General features: G+C 39.2%; 6 protein-coding genes across 7 annotated transcripts; 3 read left to right on the forward strand and 3 right to left on the reverse strand.

The window, feature by feature from the left end:
- Positions 1-1,268: 1,268 nt before the first annotated feature.
- On the forward strand, positions 1,269-6,083 carry LOC17899124 (methylcrotonoyl-CoA carboxylase subunit alpha, mitochondrial). 2 transcript variants are annotated; one of them, XM_006306790.2, is made up of 16 exons: positions 1,271-1,691; positions 1,974-2,095; positions 2,193-2,340; positions 2,535-2,672; positions 2,988-3,083; positions 3,161-3,220; positions 3,536-3,628; positions 3,713-3,824; positions 4,024-4,128; positions 4,257-4,393; positions 4,575-4,809; positions 4,895-5,055; positions 5,183-5,296; positions 5,404-5,649; positions 5,747-5,843; positions 5,944-6,083. In XM_006306790.2, the coding sequence occupies exons 1-16, from the start codon at positions 1,341-1,343 to the stop codon at positions 5,955-5,957; spliced, it is 2,229 nt and encodes a 742-aa protein (XP_006306852.1). In that variant the 5' UTR covers positions 1,271-1,340; the 3' UTR covers positions 5,958-6,083. The 2 variants fall into 2 exon arrangements, with proteins under 2 accessions (XP_023645199.1, XP_006306852.1); XM_023789431.1 differs by lacking the exon at positions 5,944-6,083 and having other exon boundaries at positions 1,269-1,691; positions 5,747-5,848.
- On the reverse strand, positions 6,043-8,936 carry LOC17897581 (pentatricopeptide repeat-containing protein At1g03100, mitochondrial). The gene has a single exon (XM_006306133.2). It carries the CDS (start codon positions 8,542-8,544, stop codon positions 6,160-6,162), a length of 2,385 nt encoding a protein of 794 aa, XP_006306195.1. The 5' UTR covers positions 8,545-8,936; the 3' UTR covers positions 6,043-6,159.
- Positions 8,937-9,304: 368 nt separating this feature from the next.
- Positions 9,305-11,857, forward strand: LOC17897357 (tRNA (guanine-N(7)-)-methyltransferase non-catalytic subunit wdr4). Its single transcript, XM_006307542.2, has 10 exons — positions 9,305-9,551; positions 9,709-9,873; positions 10,054-10,234; positions 10,352-10,408; positions 10,493-10,563; positions 10,698-10,776; positions 10,857-10,916; positions 11,026-11,129; positions 11,206-11,266; positions 11,338-11,857. Exons 1-10 carry the CDS (start codon positions 9,418-9,420, stop codon positions 11,698-11,700), a joined length of 1,275 nt encoding a protein of 424 aa, XP_006307604.1. The 5' UTR covers positions 9,305-9,417; the 3' UTR covers positions 11,701-11,857.
- A 244-nt stretch (positions 11,858-12,101) lies between these two features.
- Positions 12,102-13,130, forward strand: LOC17898142 (late embryogenesis abundant protein 3). Its single transcript, XM_006305633.2, has 2 exons — positions 12,102-12,676; positions 12,808-13,130. The coding sequence occupies exons 1-2, from the start codon at positions 12,299-12,301 to the stop codon at positions 12,964-12,966; spliced, it is 537 nt and encodes a 178-aa protein (XP_006305695.1). The 5' UTR covers positions 12,102-12,298; the 3' UTR covers positions 12,967-13,130.
- Positions 13,131-13,719: 589 nt separating this feature from the next.
- LOC17898912 (photosystem I reaction center subunit II-2, chloroplastic) lies at positions 13,720-14,445 on the reverse strand. The gene has a single exon (XM_006306372.2). It carries the CDS (start codon positions 14,379-14,381, stop codon positions 13,761-13,763), a length of 621 nt encoding a protein of 206 aa, XP_006306434.1. The 5' UTR covers positions 14,382-14,445; the 3' UTR covers positions 13,720-13,760.
- A 173-nt stretch (positions 14,446-14,618) lies between these two features.
- On the reverse strand, positions 14,619-16,518 carry LOC17900289 (pre-mRNA-splicing factor 18). Its single transcript, XM_006305946.2, has 2 exons — positions 15,578-16,518; positions 14,619-15,139 (listed from the first exon to the last, which is right to left on the reverse strand). The coding sequence occupies exons 1-2, from the start codon at positions 16,433-16,435 to the stop codon at positions 14,720-14,722; spliced, it is 1,278 nt and encodes a 425-aa protein (XP_006306008.1). The 5' UTR covers positions 16,436-16,518; the 3' UTR covers positions 14,619-14,719.
- Between the last annotated feature and the right edge of the window lie 629 nt (positions 16,519-17,147).

Genomic DNA, 17,147 nt, shown 5'->3' on the forward strand with positions numbered 1-17,147 from the left:
AACAAAAAAAAAACTTTATGAATTAACAAAACTCTCTTAGAACAACAAGAACTCTAGAATAAACGGCCGAAGTTTGATAATTATAAAATATAATTTATTTAAATTTTATGTTAGAGTCTAACAAGAAAATTTGAAAAATATTGTTTATTGAGAAAAAGTGAGCGTTTTATTGTATAATTGTTTTTCAATATGTGGATTCATCATTCAAAACACGCTAAGACCAAAAAAATGTCAGTTGATTGATTGTATGGTTTAAAAAACGGTATTGTGTTTATAAACTAGGTATTGATGTGAATAGAATGTGCACGAGATGTTCATAAATTCATGTAGCTAAGAGTTATTAAGTTTGATAGTTATTTTAATTATAAGATATAAACCTATTGAGTTTCCAACATCTTGCCGAGAGAGACTAGTGGTTTCACTTGCAGTCGAACTGTTTGCAATAAATATTCGCCAATGAACGCCGACAACTGCAGTAACGCCAGAAGAGTCTTCAAAGTAGTTTGACTGAATTCAAGACTGTTTAACTCGATGTGATAAAATGAATGATCACTGTCTCTATAATCATATACTTCATTGATTGGAAAAATATATGATTTTTTTATATAATTGAATTTTGATAATATTAATAAAATAATAGAATGTCTGATTAAAAAATACGAAATAACATACATAATTTATTATTTTCTAATAATTTTTGATAATATAAATTAAATCATTTGAGAAATAGATTCACATGTATAAATTTTATTTAAGAAATGACAAATAACTTAGACCAACTCCATGGCACAACAAATTATAACCCACATATTGAAATGGATATATAAAATTTATTTCCGTAATATTCTGCGTATCTTAAGTGGTCTAGTGGTAGTAAGGAGTAGTGTGTGATTTTGTTATCCGAGTTCGAACCTGCCCAATTACAATATTTTTTAAAAAATATTTTTTCTCTAAGCGCTGGAACCTGCCCAAGGCCTTATAGCTGGCTAATGTTCGCGACTTATAGGCCCATTAGTTTGGCGAAGAACAAAAAGATAGGCCCATTAAATAATATAAAAGCCTGTGAACACAGAATTACAAAGTCAGGTAGAGCGAGAGGGTAAAGATGCAACGTAAGTGGCACATCAGACGCATATCCATTAGACGACCAACCATGATAAAGTCTGCCACGTCACCGTTCATCGTTGATTAGTTTTTTTTTTTTTTTTAAATCTAAATGACCACAAGCCCCTCGCTATTTCGTTTTTTTTCTCTACAAGTCTACAAACACGACCAGTGTAGTTGCTGAGTCACACACTTGCTTGTATTCTTTCACTCGGAAAAATTCGAAATCGAGATCAATGTCGATGATGACGGTGTGGGCGCTCCGGCGGAATGTTCGCCGGAAAAGTTCCTCAATGCTCGTGAGATATAACTCCGGCTCCGCGTCTTTCGGAGGAGCTTCGATTAAGCCTAAGGAGCGGTGTATCGAGAAGATTTTGGTGGCGAACAGAGGCGAGATTGCTTGCCGGATCATGAGGACGGCGAAGCGTTTAGGGATTCAGACCGTTGCTGTTTACAGTGACGCTGATAAAGATTCGCTCCATGTGAAGTCTGCCGACGAAGCGGTACGGATTGGTCCGCCCTCGGCTCGGCTCAGTTACCTCAGTGGTGCGACTATCATGGAGGCAGCGGCTCGGACTGGTGCGCAGGTGTGATTTTGGTTTTTCTATTGTTTAGTTCCTTGGTGGAACCAATTTTCTGGGACTTGGAACTTGGGAGCCGTGGTGGTGATAGAATAGTTAGGGGATTAGGATCAACACAAGTGAGCAAAAAATGGATGAGATATTCTTATTTGGTACTCTGTATTGTGTTGAATTAAATGTCTCTTGCTTATAACTGAAACAGATTTTCATGAAAAGTGGGTGCTCTTTTGCTATATAGGTTAATCGTTTTCCTGTATAGCTGATGTCTTCTTTGAATTATATAACTAGGCGATACACCCTGGATATGGGTTCTTATCAGAAAGTTCCGACTTTGCTCAACTCTGTCAAGACTCTGGTTTATCATTCATTGGACCTCCAGCATCTGCTATTAGAGACATGGGTGATAAAAGGTACCATCACAGGCTTCCTATTACTCCATGCTTCTTTTCACAAGCTACTCTTTCTCTGCGAATAACTTGTGACGGTGTGTCCTTCATGGGTATTCAGTGCATCTAAGAGAATAATGGGGGCTGCTGGAGTTCCTCTCGTGCCTGGATATCATGGCCATGAGCAAGATATTGATCATATGAAGTCAGAAGCCGAAAAGATTGGATACCCTATAATAATCAAGCCAACACATGGAGGTGGGGGGAAGGTATGCTATGACTTAAGACCTCTTGTCCAGTTGATGGCTTGTTGTAATAGTCAAAATCGCTAAATGTATTTCCATTTAATTTGATCTAAGCTTTAATACTGGCTCTGGTAACATGGTTTATTTCTCTTTTTTGGTGTATTTCGGAAATACAGATTAATAAGTTTAATACCTTTTTTAACATTTATTTGTTTTAGGGAATGAGGATAGTGCAAAGTGAGAAGGATTTTGCTGACTCGTTTTTAGGGGCTCAACGTGAAGCTGCTGCTTCTTTTGGCGTTAACACTATTCTTCTTGAGAAATACATCACTCGACCAAGGCATATAGAAGTCCAGGTAGTGGGTCGAGTAATTCCACATTCTGTTTCTATTATGAAAGCCATGATATCCAGGCAAATTAGATCAATAAAAGTTATAAATCTCTTTCTTTTATGGCGCATTGAAACCCAATTATTGTGCATAGAAGGAAGACATATCTAATAACTTTGGTTTAAACCATTACCTTCTATTTCTACTGCCATGTCCTGTTTAATTATATGCATCAAGTCATATTCTGCTGACGTATACATATTCATTGAGTTACTGTTTCTGGCGCTCTTTCTCTATTTATAGCATTTTTGTTAATTTTAATCAGTGTTCCACTGCTTTTAGATATTTGGTGACAAACATGGAAATGTTCTTCATCTATACGAAAGGGATTGCAGTGTGCAAAGAAGACACCAGAAGATTATCGAAGAAGCCCCTGCGGTAATGGCTGTAATTATTTTTTAATGTCTTTTCTAGCATAAACTGATGTGGGTCTGATTGTCACTCTGCTGGTGCAGCCTAATATATCTGAAAAGTTCCGCACAAACTTAGGCCAAGCTGCTGTCTCTGCGGCACGGGTATCCCTTTAAATCCTGCTTTCAACTTTACAGATTTAATGGTTTTTAGCAAGAAACCTTGGTCAAAAGTGTTTCAATACCGTGTTCTGTATATCACATTCATTCATAGTAGACTGTATGTCCCATGTGTCTCTATTTTCTCTATTTTATGTTGTGCATTACTAATATTTGATCATGAGTTATTTGATCGAAGTTTACCATTGTTAATTTGAGTGCATTTGTTGTGTAGTCTTTTGAAACCGCTTCTTTCTAGGATACCTTTCAATTCAACTTCCACAAGAAGCGCTTATATCTGTTACCTTCTGATATTTAAAGGCAGTTGGATATTACAATGCTGGGACGGTGGAATTTATAGTTGACACAGAGTCTGACCAATTTTATTTTATGGAAATGAACACCCGTCTACAGGTGCTTCTTTAATCTATATGTTCAAATCAAATTTAACTCGATAAACATTTGGCTATCTCAAGGAACACTGATGATCATTCTTAGGTCGAACATCCTGTAACTGAGATGATTGTTGGTCAAGATCTTGTGGAATGGCAAATTCGGGTTGCCAATGGAGAACCTCTCCCCATAAGCCAGTCTGAGGTGCCAATTTCAGGTATCGCTCTTCCTCCTTGAAATAAATGGATAAAATTTCTTTTTGGTTTTCTCTCACTTGTTATTTCGTATTGAGTCTATGATTATTCAAGATATTACTTGTGGCGTAAAAAAACCTGAACAACATTTCCGTGAAAGTTTATCTATTAATTTGCCGCTGTTAGCTCTTTATTTTGATCCACATAATATTATCTTGGCAGGTCATGCCTTTGAGGCCAGGATATATGCTGAAAATGTTCCAAAAGGATTTCTTCCTGCAACTGGGGTCCTTAATCATTATCGCCCTGTTGCAGTCTCACCATCAGGTAAAGTACAAAATTGTGTATACAAATGTTTTTTCCGTTTTATGGATATTTTATTTTTTATTTTTTATCTCACCATGTTATTGTCCTGTTTCTAACTTCTTCATCTTGGAATTTGCCTGTAACAACAGTTCGGGTTGAAACTGGAGTTGAGCAAGGAGACATTGTTAGCATGCACTATGATCCTATGATTGCAAAGCTTGTTGTCTGGGGAGGTAATCGTGGCGAAGCTCTAGTGAAATTGAAGGATTGCTTGTCTAACTTTCAGGTACATTTCCTAAGACCCCGTAAAAACGTTTTGGTGCTCTCTGCAGTGGCAAGTTATACTTCAGGATTCAGCACAACTATAATTTGTCAACTTTCCATTTTTTTTAAGAGACTCTTTATCTTGCACATCGTTTCTTAGCTACCACAATAGTTCAGTAATTTCATGGTATTGTTGTTGGCAGGTAGCAGGTGTACCTACAAACATTAATTTCCTTCAAAAACTTGCTAGTCATAAGGAGTTTGCAGTGGGAAATGTAGAAACTCATTTTATTGAGCACCATAGAAGTGATCTGTTTGCTGATGAAAGCAATCCAGCTGCAGAAGAAGTGGCATACAAGGCAGTTAAGCATAGTGCAGCATTGGTTGCTGCTTGTGTCTCCACAATCGAGCATTCTGCTTGGAATGAAAGTAATCAGGGTCAGTTCACATGAGTCTAGTTTCGTCTTCACAAGTTATATGATTCCCGAGCATGCCTTGATTTTTAATGTGTTAACTCATCCAGGGAATCTCCCATCGATATGGTATTCTCATCCTCCTTTTAGGGTCCATCATGAATCCAAACAAACCATTGAGCTAGAGTGGAATAATGAATGCAAGGGAACTGGTTCTCACCTCTTATCACTCTATTTAATATATCAACCAGATGGAAGCTATCTCATTCAGGTATTTAACTCACTTTTAAATTCCTTTCGGAAAGGATACTGCTGAACCACATTGCTGTCTTATATACATAAATTTATTGAGTCCTATAGTTGGGATTCTAATGGTTTGACAACATTCTACGAGACAGGAAGGCAATGATTCTCCAAGTTTAGAAGTCAGGGTAACTCGATTAGGAAAGTGCGATTTTAGAGTTGAAGAGGCTGGATTGAGCATGAATGTTAGTCTAGCCACGTACTTGAAGGTAAATCATTAGCATCACGTTCAACCAACTCTTCTCACTGAGTCACAGCGTTATCATGCCTCTCTCTCTTTCTCGTAATTGCTGCTTATGATGTGTTTTGGCAATAGGAGGGTTATAAACACATCCATATATGGCACGGTTCAGAACACCATCAATTCAAGCAGAAGGTAGGAATCGAATTCTCTGAAGATGAAGAAGGTGTTCAACACAGAACGAGCTCCGAAACATCATCACACCCTCCAGGAACCATTGTGGCCCCCATGGCTGGATTAGTAGTCAAGGTCCTTGTCGAAAACGAAGCCAAAGTAGATCAAGGCCAACCTGTATTAGTCCTAGAGGCAATGAAGATGGAGGTTAGTAACCTCTTCATATACCCCGCATGCATATACCATAAATATAAGATAAAGTAAAGTAATTATCGTTTTATTCTTGTCCTATTTGGTGGTTCAGCACGTTGTGAAAGCCCCATCCTCTGGAAGCATACAGGACCTCAAAGTTAAAGCAGGCCAACAGGTTTCAGATGGTAGTGCTCTATTCAGGATCAAAGGTTAGCTGTAAATTGAGTACTAACTTTTTCTCCTTTACACATTCATATCATCGTCCTTTGAGAATTTCAGCCAACTCCACCAGTTTCACAATCTTTGCAGGAATAATAACATGATTTGCGATTGATCAAACCCTTCCACTGGCTTACGGGAAACCTTAACGAATAAGCATTTGGGTGTATATGTACATAAACCAAAATCTTACGAAAGATAAATAAATCCAAAGCCTTGTCAATTTTTAAGCTGCCTCTGTATAGATCTTTGTATCTTTAGATGAAGGTACGTTATTAGTATACAAAATGGTGTTTACATTCATAATCAAGATAGCCCGAGCCATTTCTTGAATATTAAACCAGCTTCTCTCTTCTTGAGCTGAGACTCACTCTGAACTTTTGGAGCTTTGCCTTTATAAGCAGTCTTGTGATACTTCAAGAAGAGCATCCGATACTTGTACTTATCAACAAACATATTCTTTTTCTCCATCATCTCCACAACTTCATTAGCCCGCGAGAAAAATCCGCCTCTAACAAAAGTGTAGAGCACTGCATCGAGCAACTCTTGGTCAAACCTCATCACTGACGTAGCTGCGGCTATGGACTTCATTTCTCCCCATAGCTCAGTGACCTCTGTGTATTTACTCCCAATAGCTGCATACCCTGTGACCATAGAATGAAAAGTTTGAGCATTTGGTGAATGCCCAAGACTTCTCATCCTTGTTAACGCCTTCTCTGCATCTTGCATCAAACCTTTCTTGCTAAAGAAATGGATCACATTGTTCCAATCATGAACACCAGCATCCAAACTCTGCCCTTCTCTGATTTCTCTCAAGAGTTTCGACATAAGTCCCGCCTCTGCGTTTCCTTCACATCCCTTTAAGAGCTTCTCAAACTGCTGATTTCCGCCTCTCGGAATCTTTGCCTCTTTCATTTCCTTAAACACGTTGAGAGCTCCATGAGTATCGTTTTGAATCACTTGAGACTGGATTAAAGCTTCATAACAGCTTGAGTCTAATTGAATCCCTGCCTTTTGAGCATCTCTAAGGAGTGATGTCACTTCTCTCGTTCGGTTTGTTTTGCAGTATGCTTTGAGGAGCAAAGAATAAACCAAAGAACCGGTTCTTACCCCAGCCATACGCATCTCATCGAGTAGATCATGTGCCTGATCCAACATTCCTAGAGAAATACAAGCGTTGATAACATTCACCAGCATCGAGTTATCACTAGAAACAGGGGAGTCTTCATGTTCTGCCTTTAACAGAAACTCTGCTAACTCTTTCATCTTTCCACTTTCCAGGAATGCCTTTGCTAATTTCACATAAATCTCTTCCGTCGGCTGCAGAACACCGTGTTTGGATGTAATCAATTTGACCTGTACATGCAACTTAGCCAACAATGCATCAAGAATATCCTTTGCCTCAGCTTCAAGTTTCAAAAACTTCCTGTCTCTAGAGAACTCATCATAGGGAATCATACTGTGAATAGAACCCACTTTAATGTCAGGATCATCGTGTTCTTTAACCTCTGATACTTTTCCAGAAACTTTTTTGAGATTCAATCTATCATCATCTGCAGTATCAAATCCAAGAATGGCGGCTCCAAGTGAGTTCCTTGCTACTTTTCCTCTTCTTAGCATTTCCAGAACCATTTTCGAAGCAGATTGAAGATCCCCGAATTTCAGGTGACACATAAGCAAACAATTATAAAATTGCCAAAACTGAGAATCATTTAAGTTACAAGCTTCATCTATATGTCTTTGAAGCTTCCTCAGTTCCTCTCGCCGCCCATTTCTTTCGTATATATGAGCCATTATTACTAACAAGTTTGCATCTGCTTTAACACCGATCTTTGGTATCATATCAAGAAGCTGTTCAGCTTTTCGTGTTGTCCCAAACAACAAACAACCCGCCAAAGCAATGTTCAATGCCTGGGTATTAGGTTTCATTGCAAGCAAAGATGCGTTGCTCTTCTTTCGTGGATCAACTCTGTTATTCTGAAACAAGTAACCAATCTCAAGAACCAACTCCGCAGAAAGATAACTTCCTGAACCCTCAAGAGACATATGTGCTAATACCGCAGACCAAGAACTCACATGAGGATACTCTTCTGTCTCAACCAGCTTCCTCAAGATCGTTGATGCAGGAACAGCCATGCCTGACTTGGCGAGAGCCAAGGAGAGATATACAAGAGGTTCCTTCTCCAGTAGATTCTGTTTACTCTCCTCATAGGCTTGTTCCACTAAACTGTAACCCTTTTGTAGCCAATTGGAATCAAGACTCTCAGCAAAACAAACCAAAACGTTGTTGACAACAGATTTTCGCGGAAACCCTTCCATCTGCATGTGTTTTACAAACAATCTCCAAACTTCATCACATCTATGTTCATCAACTGCGATTTGAATTTCTTCATTGAGTTTAGCAGGATCCCTGGCTTGAAGCAATATAGATCCAGAAATGGTTGAAAATGCTTCTGTTCTGTGGACTGACCATACATGGAACGTGGTACTAGAACGAAGTGTAGATAGCACAATGGGGTTCCCCGCTTTATACAGATGAGTATTACCCGCCAAACCATGTTGTAAAGAAGCTTGAGATATAGTAACTGTGACTTCAATGGCGTCGAGTGGAAGCATTCCACGAAACAAAGAAGTCAAACGAGACTGGTGAAGTGAAACAGCCTGAAGCTTTGTTTTCCTCCATGAAAACATCTCTTCTATTTGAAAGATGTTGTTTCCCTTCGTCAAATATTTAACACCAAGTTTGAAGTTTCTCGGCTGGTACGAGGATTTGATGAAAACTGACTCCTAGTTTCATTCAGACATTTCATCGAACAGTTGGTGCGTGAGCTGAACCAGCGAGCATTGTACATTAACGGGAGAGATTAGAAAAGAAAGACGAAAGCTTTATGGAGGAGACGAGTTGTTAGTTACAGATAGACGATGGGTCTCTTTAACCATTGATGATGACGGGTGCGAAGAACCCTCTAAACCCTAGTCACTATGGGCAGAAACACTTAACCAAAATTTGCTTAACTGAAAAATTAGTGAAGAAATATTCTAAAGGATATTATCAAACTGTAGCGTATAACTAACCATGTCATATATTCGTACGGTGATAATAATAAATAACCGAGAACTCTCTAAAATACTGCTAAATGAGTATTTTTAAAAATATTATTATTAAGTTTATTTTCTAAAAATACTATTAAAATATATATATTTTTAAAAATACCATAAAACTAAAACTTGATTTTTTAACATTTAAAACCCAAAATTTCAGAAAAGACCCAAACATTATGGTCCTGAATCTTTAAATAGTCCAGTGGGCCGTAAAGGTTTTCATGTTTCCGACCCATTTAGAACACTAATGTTTGAAATCAGTCTTACGCGCATCTGAAGCGAGTACATTCCTTTGAACTCTAACGAGAAAATAATTAGACGAGCATCCAAACAATCCAAATATGATAAAAATCGATTGGGTTTTGACTTTTGAGCTTTGACTGTGGCGGCCTTCTCTCTCACGAACTGCTTTAAACCCTAAAACTCCAACCTTTTCTTCTACACAGTGTAAGTGTAACAACAATGGAAGAATCTCTCATCGAAGATGCAGAAATCCAAAACAAGCTCGAAGTTGCTCCTGCATTGATTTCCGTTCACCCATCTCAGAAATCTGTTGTTGTCGCTGTCGGGTCAGATCTTCGTGTATTCGATCTTCTGTAAGCTCTCACTGGCTCTTTTCAAATTCGAAATTCAAAGACGTTTCTCTACTCCTCTCACGGCTCTATAGATAGGTTTTGTCTTGGAACGGTAGTAGGGTTTTGACTTGGGAAGAGTGTTTAGTTTAACCGATTGCTTTTAATGTTTTATCGACAGAGAGAATTGTCCTGTTACTTTGGTGGATGAATCTGATGGGCCTTCCCGTAAGGATTCTATTAGAGCTATTCGTTATGGTGCAAGTGGAAAGCTTTTTGTGTCTGCAGGCGACGACAAGCTCGTTAAGATTTGGTCTGCCGAGTCTTGGCACTGCCTTAACACCATGTAAGTTAGTTACAACGTATTGTAGGATAGTTGTAAGACTGTGATAAATTGCGCGTCTCGTTGTTTAGTATCAGAATTCAAGGATTTTCAATTCCACACAGAGGCTCCAAGCTTTCACTTGGGTTTCTCGACTTTATGTAGCTTAAGTTGCATAATCGAATTTACTCATAATAATGGCAGATGTTCTGAGAAGAGAGTCAGTGCAGTTGCTATAAGTAGGGATGATTCTTATGTTTGCTATGCGGACAAGTTTGGTGTTGTATGGGTGGTCGAGCTGGATGGAATCATGGAGGGTAAAGTTTTACCTAGTAAGAAGGGTGCCCAGCTGCTTTCCCACTACTGTAGTATTATTACTAGTCTGGTAAGATAAAGTTTTGTCAAAACACCTTTCTTCTATGGTGTCTCGCTCTTGTTGTATTAGCAAAAATCTGAAGTTTAACTTACGATGTCACTCATTTTGATCTGTTCTTGTTCGTAGGAGTTTTCCCCAAATGGTCAATATATTCTTAGTGCAGACCGGGACTTTAAGATAAGGGTAAGCTAGTTTAATGCACTAATGCACAATGTCATGCCTTTCTTACTCGAATTGGTCTTATATTGATTATGGTTGCCATCACAGGTGACTGTTTTCCCCAAGAAGCCTTTAGAAGGGGCACATGAAATACAGAGTTTTTGTCTTGGACATACAGAGTAAGTGAAAGTTAAAAGCAAATATGTTATCCCATCCCACATATTCTTGTTTGCAACCTAAATATTTACAACCTAAAGATTGTAAACAAGATTTACTGAACTGCTACTTTAACATTGTCGTAAATCCTCGAAAGGTTCATCACGTGCACAGCATTTGTCAGCAGTCCAGAGCTTTCTCAGGGATACCTCATGTCTGGAAGTGGAGATTCAACTGTAAGTAATCTTAAAGTCTCCCCTCCAAATTCTTATGACCAGTGCGATGCTTGATTCTTTGCTAATGTTGTTGATTTCAGGTTAGATTGTGGGATATTAAATCTGGGTCTCTCCTTGACACATGTGAAGTTAGTATACTGGTACAAGTTTCTATCCTCTTTCGCTAATTTATTCTTATATATCTGATTATATACATTCTTGATATCTGTCACTGTCATAGTAAATGATTTCTGTCTGTGCGTATTGAAGGCAGGACATGGAGAGTCTAATGAAAGTGAGTCGCTGGCCCAAGTCACAGTTACCGACATATGCACTATCCCAAATTATGCTTTTGCAGCAGTGGCAATTCAAAGGCAAGTCCAATCTTTTAGCCTGTATACGTTCCTTTAAAATCAGATGTTTGAATGTTTCTGTTAATGTAAAATGCAGCTTTCAAGGAATATTCTTGTTAAGCTGTGATTTGGCAGCACATACTCTCTCTATCACAAAGGTATGACCCTTGTCAGCAAGTCCAGTAAAATCAACAAAATTATTGAGTTAACCGGGTAAATTATCTCCTAGGTGATTAAAATACCTGGAGAAAGTTTCATTCCAACAAGTATCTCTGTAAGTGCGTCTACAAGATTACTATGGATGGTATCAGGAGCCTCAAACCTGCCTGGTTCGAACCATCCTGGATTTTCAAGGGTTAGGGTCATCTCGTGCATTGAATCATCTTCAATCCTTGAAGACGAGCATATTCCAGGAGGGACCAAACTGTTGGAGCAATTGCAAGGTAAAGTTCCAATAGAAGAGAGTGTAATGAGTGCTGCAGCAGAAGCTGTGAGAGCAGCAATGTCGAGCCTTTTGATGAAGAAGCAATACTCTGAAGAGAAGAGAGAGTTCAGAAAAAGAACCAGAAATGATAAGAAAGCCACACAATGATTGCATTTTGCCAAATTTGCTTTTTTTTGGCTCATGTTTCTGTCTTTTTGACTCTCTCGATGTATCTTGATCTCATTAATGTAACCGTTATGATGTCTACGTTACTCTTTCGAAAATGATATTTATCTTTTCTTCAAAGTGAAAGGTCTTTAATACCTCCGTCCGTCTATGTAGAATTTATTTGCTCAATCTTACAAGTTTTAAAATCTCTAAAAGGCGTATAGTTTCCAAACAATGGGAAATTCTTTACTGCAGCAAATGAATAGTGTCTATAAAATAATTAAGCGATTTAGAAAATTGACAGATTAAGGCGTGTACTTTGTTGAGAACTGTAGGTTCTATAAATTAATTCAATTACACATCACGAAATCAAATACATATACTGTATATCACCAAAATCCTAAAAAGGTCGATCCATCTCATCAACATGCGGCAAGACAAGTGTGAAGTTCACATCCACGTGTCAAGTAGACATCTAACTAAATAAATATATATGATTTTGTAGTACTTTTCAAAGATCTAAAATCCAAAGAAGCTCTAAAATAAGAACAAAACAGAAAAATCCGAAAGAGGGAGCCCTCGAATACACAAAAGCAAAATGGCACAGCATCAAAGGCCAAGAGATCAGGAAAACACACTGCCACATGATCAGTACCGCGACGTTTTCAGCGTCTCCGGTGATGACGTGGTAAGAAAGCAAGGCGTTGGTTTCCCTCAATCCGATCCAACGGTTGCGACGATGGGATCCCTAGACACGGTTACGATTGGGGAGGCTTTGGAGGCTACGGCTTTGTCGCTTGGAGATAAGCCTGTCGACCGTAAAGACGCAGCTGCGATACAAGCGGCCGAAACTAGAGCCACAGGTGAGTCTGATACTCGGCCAGGTGGTCTTGCCGCAGCGGCTCAGGCGGCTGCTGCTACCAACGAACAGGCGCTATCCGAGGAAGGCAAAGTGACAATAGCAGATATTCTCACAGTAATACTTTTTTGAAGTTTTTAACCTATTTTGGTAAAACCGTACGTGAAGTATAGGGGAGAGGTTATTTATTGTTGAAGATTCTAAAAGCTGAAATTGGTGCATTTGGATTGTTGTTTGGCTGAGTGTAGGATGCTGCAGAGAAGCTTCGAGGAGACAAGGTGGTGACTAGCGAAGATGCGGAGGCGGTGGTTGGAGCTGAACTTAGAAGCAGTCCGGAGATGAAGACAACTCCTGGTGGCGTGGCAGATTCCATGTCTGCGGGTGCAAGGCTCAATCAGCCTTTCTAGCTATGTTTCTATTCCTTTTGTGCTCTTAATGAAGCTTTTTAGAAACTAATAAGAGGGATATGATTTCTGTATGTCAAGTGGCTTCGTTATTATGATGTTTATTGAAATTCTCATATTAACCCATCGTAAAAATCCTAGTTGCAAGTGTATTTTTACGATTGGTATTTATCAAAATGGTTGGCCAGTTGTATACTCTATTAATTAATGGTCGACGTCCCAAGTTAATGGACTTTTTTTTTCCATCAAAGCTAAAGAGTTTCACGTACCATGATTTGGTATCATTCGGTGTTTCGATTCTCGATTGGTATGTCTTATGTGCATGGTTAAGGTTGAATATAGACCAAGATAAAGGTCCAGTTACCCTTAGTACATACGAAACCACAATTTCAATGAGAAATAGAAGTTCTTTTAACACTCATTTGTTTTCGGTTTCTCTGATTAACTACTTCGACAGTTAACATTTGCAAGCATAACTTAACAAGGGCGAAAACTATGTGTTAAAAAACATTTTGGCGACCATTCTTCTTCCTCAAACATTTTTAAAAATCCATGGTGCTCTAGCAAGCACACTAATTTGATGTGTCTCCAATAGGATCGTATCTACACTTCATTATGTGTATTCATACATTAAATGTCTTTGATAAAGAAAATAAATTAATGTACTTTTTGGTGGAAATAAATGGAAGTTCCCGACATTCATAAGATTTTTCACATATATATATATATATATATATATATATATATATATATATATTTTTGTTCTAGCAATATGTAGTACAATAGGAATAAAAATATTACAAATCGTAAGATTGTTTCCCAGTGAATTTTACCTCAATGGGACTAACATTTTTACCGATGGATCTCATGTTTTGTCCAACACCTTCTCTCCCTGGATTGGCTTTCTCTGGATATACCCCATCTTTGGGGTGAAGGTACTGAACCTCTCCGTTAGGGAACACTCTGTAGAACTGGTAATTGATCTTGTACTTTGACCTCAACCTCGTACCTAAAGCCAGACACTGTTCTTTCCTCGCTAGTTTCAACAGGTTCGGTCCTTCTCTCATGATCGCAGCTCCCCCTGTCGGCATCTCAAAGATTTGTTCTTTCGGTGAGTTCCATGTGATGACGTAGAATTCTTCTACTTGTGCTTTCCGGAGGAGACCTCCCGTGCTTCCAGCGAAGATTGGTGATGGTGTGTTTGGATCTAGCTGCGGGGGTGTGAATCCAACCGGAGCATCTTCTTTCACAGCAGCGGCCGGGGCACCAGAGGAGGAATCTGTTTTCTCGGCGCGGATGGCGGTTTTGGTGAAGGAGAGAGACTTGGGACGGTGGCTTGTTGAGAAGAGGTGGAGTTTCTTGACCGCGGAAGCAGTGGTTATGGCGGGGCTGAATATTCCGGCGGCTTGAGTTGCCATAATTTCTTTTGTTTTCCTCTCTAAATTTTTAAATCTTTCTTTGTGAAGTAATATGTATAGAAATGAAATGCCTTAATAGAATCTGGCAACAGAGAGTTGATGGGAATCGAACATTTTTGGATAAGGTGCTCATAACTTTTGGACCAATAAGGTTCCGAGATTTGATTTTTCTATTACCCTTACCAGATTTTTTGGCTATGTCGTTTTATGAACTTTGATATGTTCCTACACGCCACATGGAAAGACTCGAAAATCTTAGTCACCGAGTTAAATACAGAGTTAACGTTTTAACACAACAAAGGTACAAAGCACAACAAAGCAGTAACATCACTGGCAGACTAGCTTTCGCTTTGAGAAGGCATGAGCCGGAGTCTCTCCTCCGAGACTCGTTCACGATCACCACCAAAGAATCTCTCTTCAGCGAGCAACGACTGTAGGTCGCTTCCATTGGCTAAGCTATTGAACTCAACAGCTTTAGAAGGCATCGTTGGGTAACGTCTTTGACAGAAAGTCATCAGTCTTTTAACTGACTGGAGATACTTGCGAGTGGTTTCATCATTCATGATGTGCGCAACACTGTTGGTGTAAATCTTCTCTCGAGCTGAACGTTCATGGATACCAACCATAGTCACTCCAATGGGCCATGGAGCGTTCCCGATTGCTAGTTTGATGTAGTGGTCCATTGCAGCGAGGTAGTCTCGCTCTATGCAGTAGTTAACCATCACCATTAAAGCTTGACGAATGTCAGCTGGTAAACCCTGCAATTTGTAAGCCATAATTAGAAAGATTAAGATCAGGAGAGCTCATCAAACTTCAGTGTAAAGACTAAAGAGTATATTTAACACTGATAAGACAGAAAGGAGAAGCTTTTCTTGCACCCAACAGTCCAGCTTATTTCTCTTCATTAAAATAGAGATAACAGAGCTTCAACGGCAAATTCAAGTGCATATAGAGTTACCAAAGAAGCAGCTTGATACTTGCTATTCTGAAATCACAAGTACCCAAAAAACTAATGGAACCTAGTCGTTGCGCATTTGTCTTCGTACCAAAACTAAGTTCGATCAAGATAGTCAAGAGAGCTTATTTCCAATTCCATAAACAGAGATAATCTCCCTAACAATTTCCTTTCCAATTAACAGAGAAAGTCGAGCAAAATGATTTACACCTAAACAACAATCGAAAGCAAGAATCTTTACCTTCTTCCTGCATAAGTTGAAGAGAGGAGTTAGATACCTAGCGCACTGCTTAAAAGTGGCTACCATCTGTTTCCCTTTGGCAGTTCTCCTCTCGGTGTTCTCCATCGCATCAAGCTCCTGTTTCCATTCAATCAATAGCTTCTTGTAAAACACAAGGATCTTATCCTCATCGCATAGATCCTCAAAGTTAGCTTTCAAACGCTTCATATCCTTATCAGCATCAACATCACTCGACTCACCGCCACTAAGATCATCTTCCCTCGTTTCACCTCTGTCACCTTCGTCTCTACCCCTTTCATCTCTACTCTTTCTCTTCCTATCTCCCATGATACCACTCTTCTGCCGCTTCTTCAGCTCTGCGATGTCACGCAAGAAATCATTCGTCTGTCCTTCAGTCATATCACTGTCAACCTCGAACAATCCTTCTTTCAACACATACTTGAGCCGATCGAGCCGCGCTTGATCATCTTCTCCGAAGAGAGTCATCGGCTGCTTAAGGAATCTCAAACGACGAATCACTTCCTGCCTCGGGAGAACTAGGTTTTCGATGTTTCGCTCGTCGGTTAGGGATTTGGAGTCCGCGATAGCAGCAGCGTCAGATGTGGAGGATTTGGAAGACGCAGGTGCAGCAGCGTTAGAAGAACCAGGAGCAGATGAATCACCAGATAATTTACCATCTCCACCGGCTGCGGCGGCGACTCTCCGCTGAGCCTTAATTTCGTGCTCGCGTCGTTCTTCCTCTCGAAGCTTCTGAAGTTTCTTCTGCTCGATCTCAGATCGCTTGAAGAACTTCTTGCCACCGGATTCCTCAGCTAGACTCTTACGTTTTTTCAGAATCTCTTCCCTGAGCAGATCCATCAAAAGGTTTCTTCAATCGCCGCCGAGGATTTGATTCTGTCTGCGATGGTCGCAGCGCTAAATGAATTTTGCCTGTTTTAGGGGGGATATTGGATCTATGATTTGGGATGATTTTTATTTTTTAAACAATCTCTCTATATTGGATTGGTGATTTTCCAAAATCCATTAAAAGTCTGCCTTATTGAACTCAGTATTTGTTTAAATGATTCAAAATCTAAGGTTATTCAATTATTCATTTATTAAAATCTTCTCAAATTTCAGGTTATTGGAAAATTGAGAATTCACAATGAAATTGTTCTAATAACGATTTGAGATGATTTGGGTAGCAAATTATAACTAAAATAGATAGCCTGAAAATCACACCTCCTATGATGATATTTGAAAGAATTTTTAAAGTGACCTTCATTTCTTTTATTTTGTTTACAAACTATACGTCGGCCGGTGAAGAGTCGTGTTGCTCCGCCGCAGACAATTCACGAACTAGTGATAACCCGATCTCTATCACCATCATTGCGTTCTGTTTCTTCTCCAATTACGAAATCCCCAAATTGCTTCAATCATAACTATTCGCTCACGTTCTATTCGATCCGAGCTCACGCACCAATTGATAAGAAAGAATCTATACTCTTTATTATCACAGAGAGAATCGATACACTGTTTTGTGGAAAGAGCTCTAGAATAACTCTCTAGAATCTAGATCACGTCGTCAACA

Source organism: Capsella rubella, unplaced genomic scaffold (genome assembly GCF_000375325.1).
Source record: "Capsella rubella cultivar Monte Gargano unplaced genomic scaffold, Caprub1_0 scaffold_1, whole genome shotgun sequence".
Classification (NCBI taxonomy): domain Eukaryota; kingdom Viridiplantae; phylum Streptophyta; class Magnoliopsida; order Brassicales; family Brassicaceae; genus Capsella; species Capsella rubella.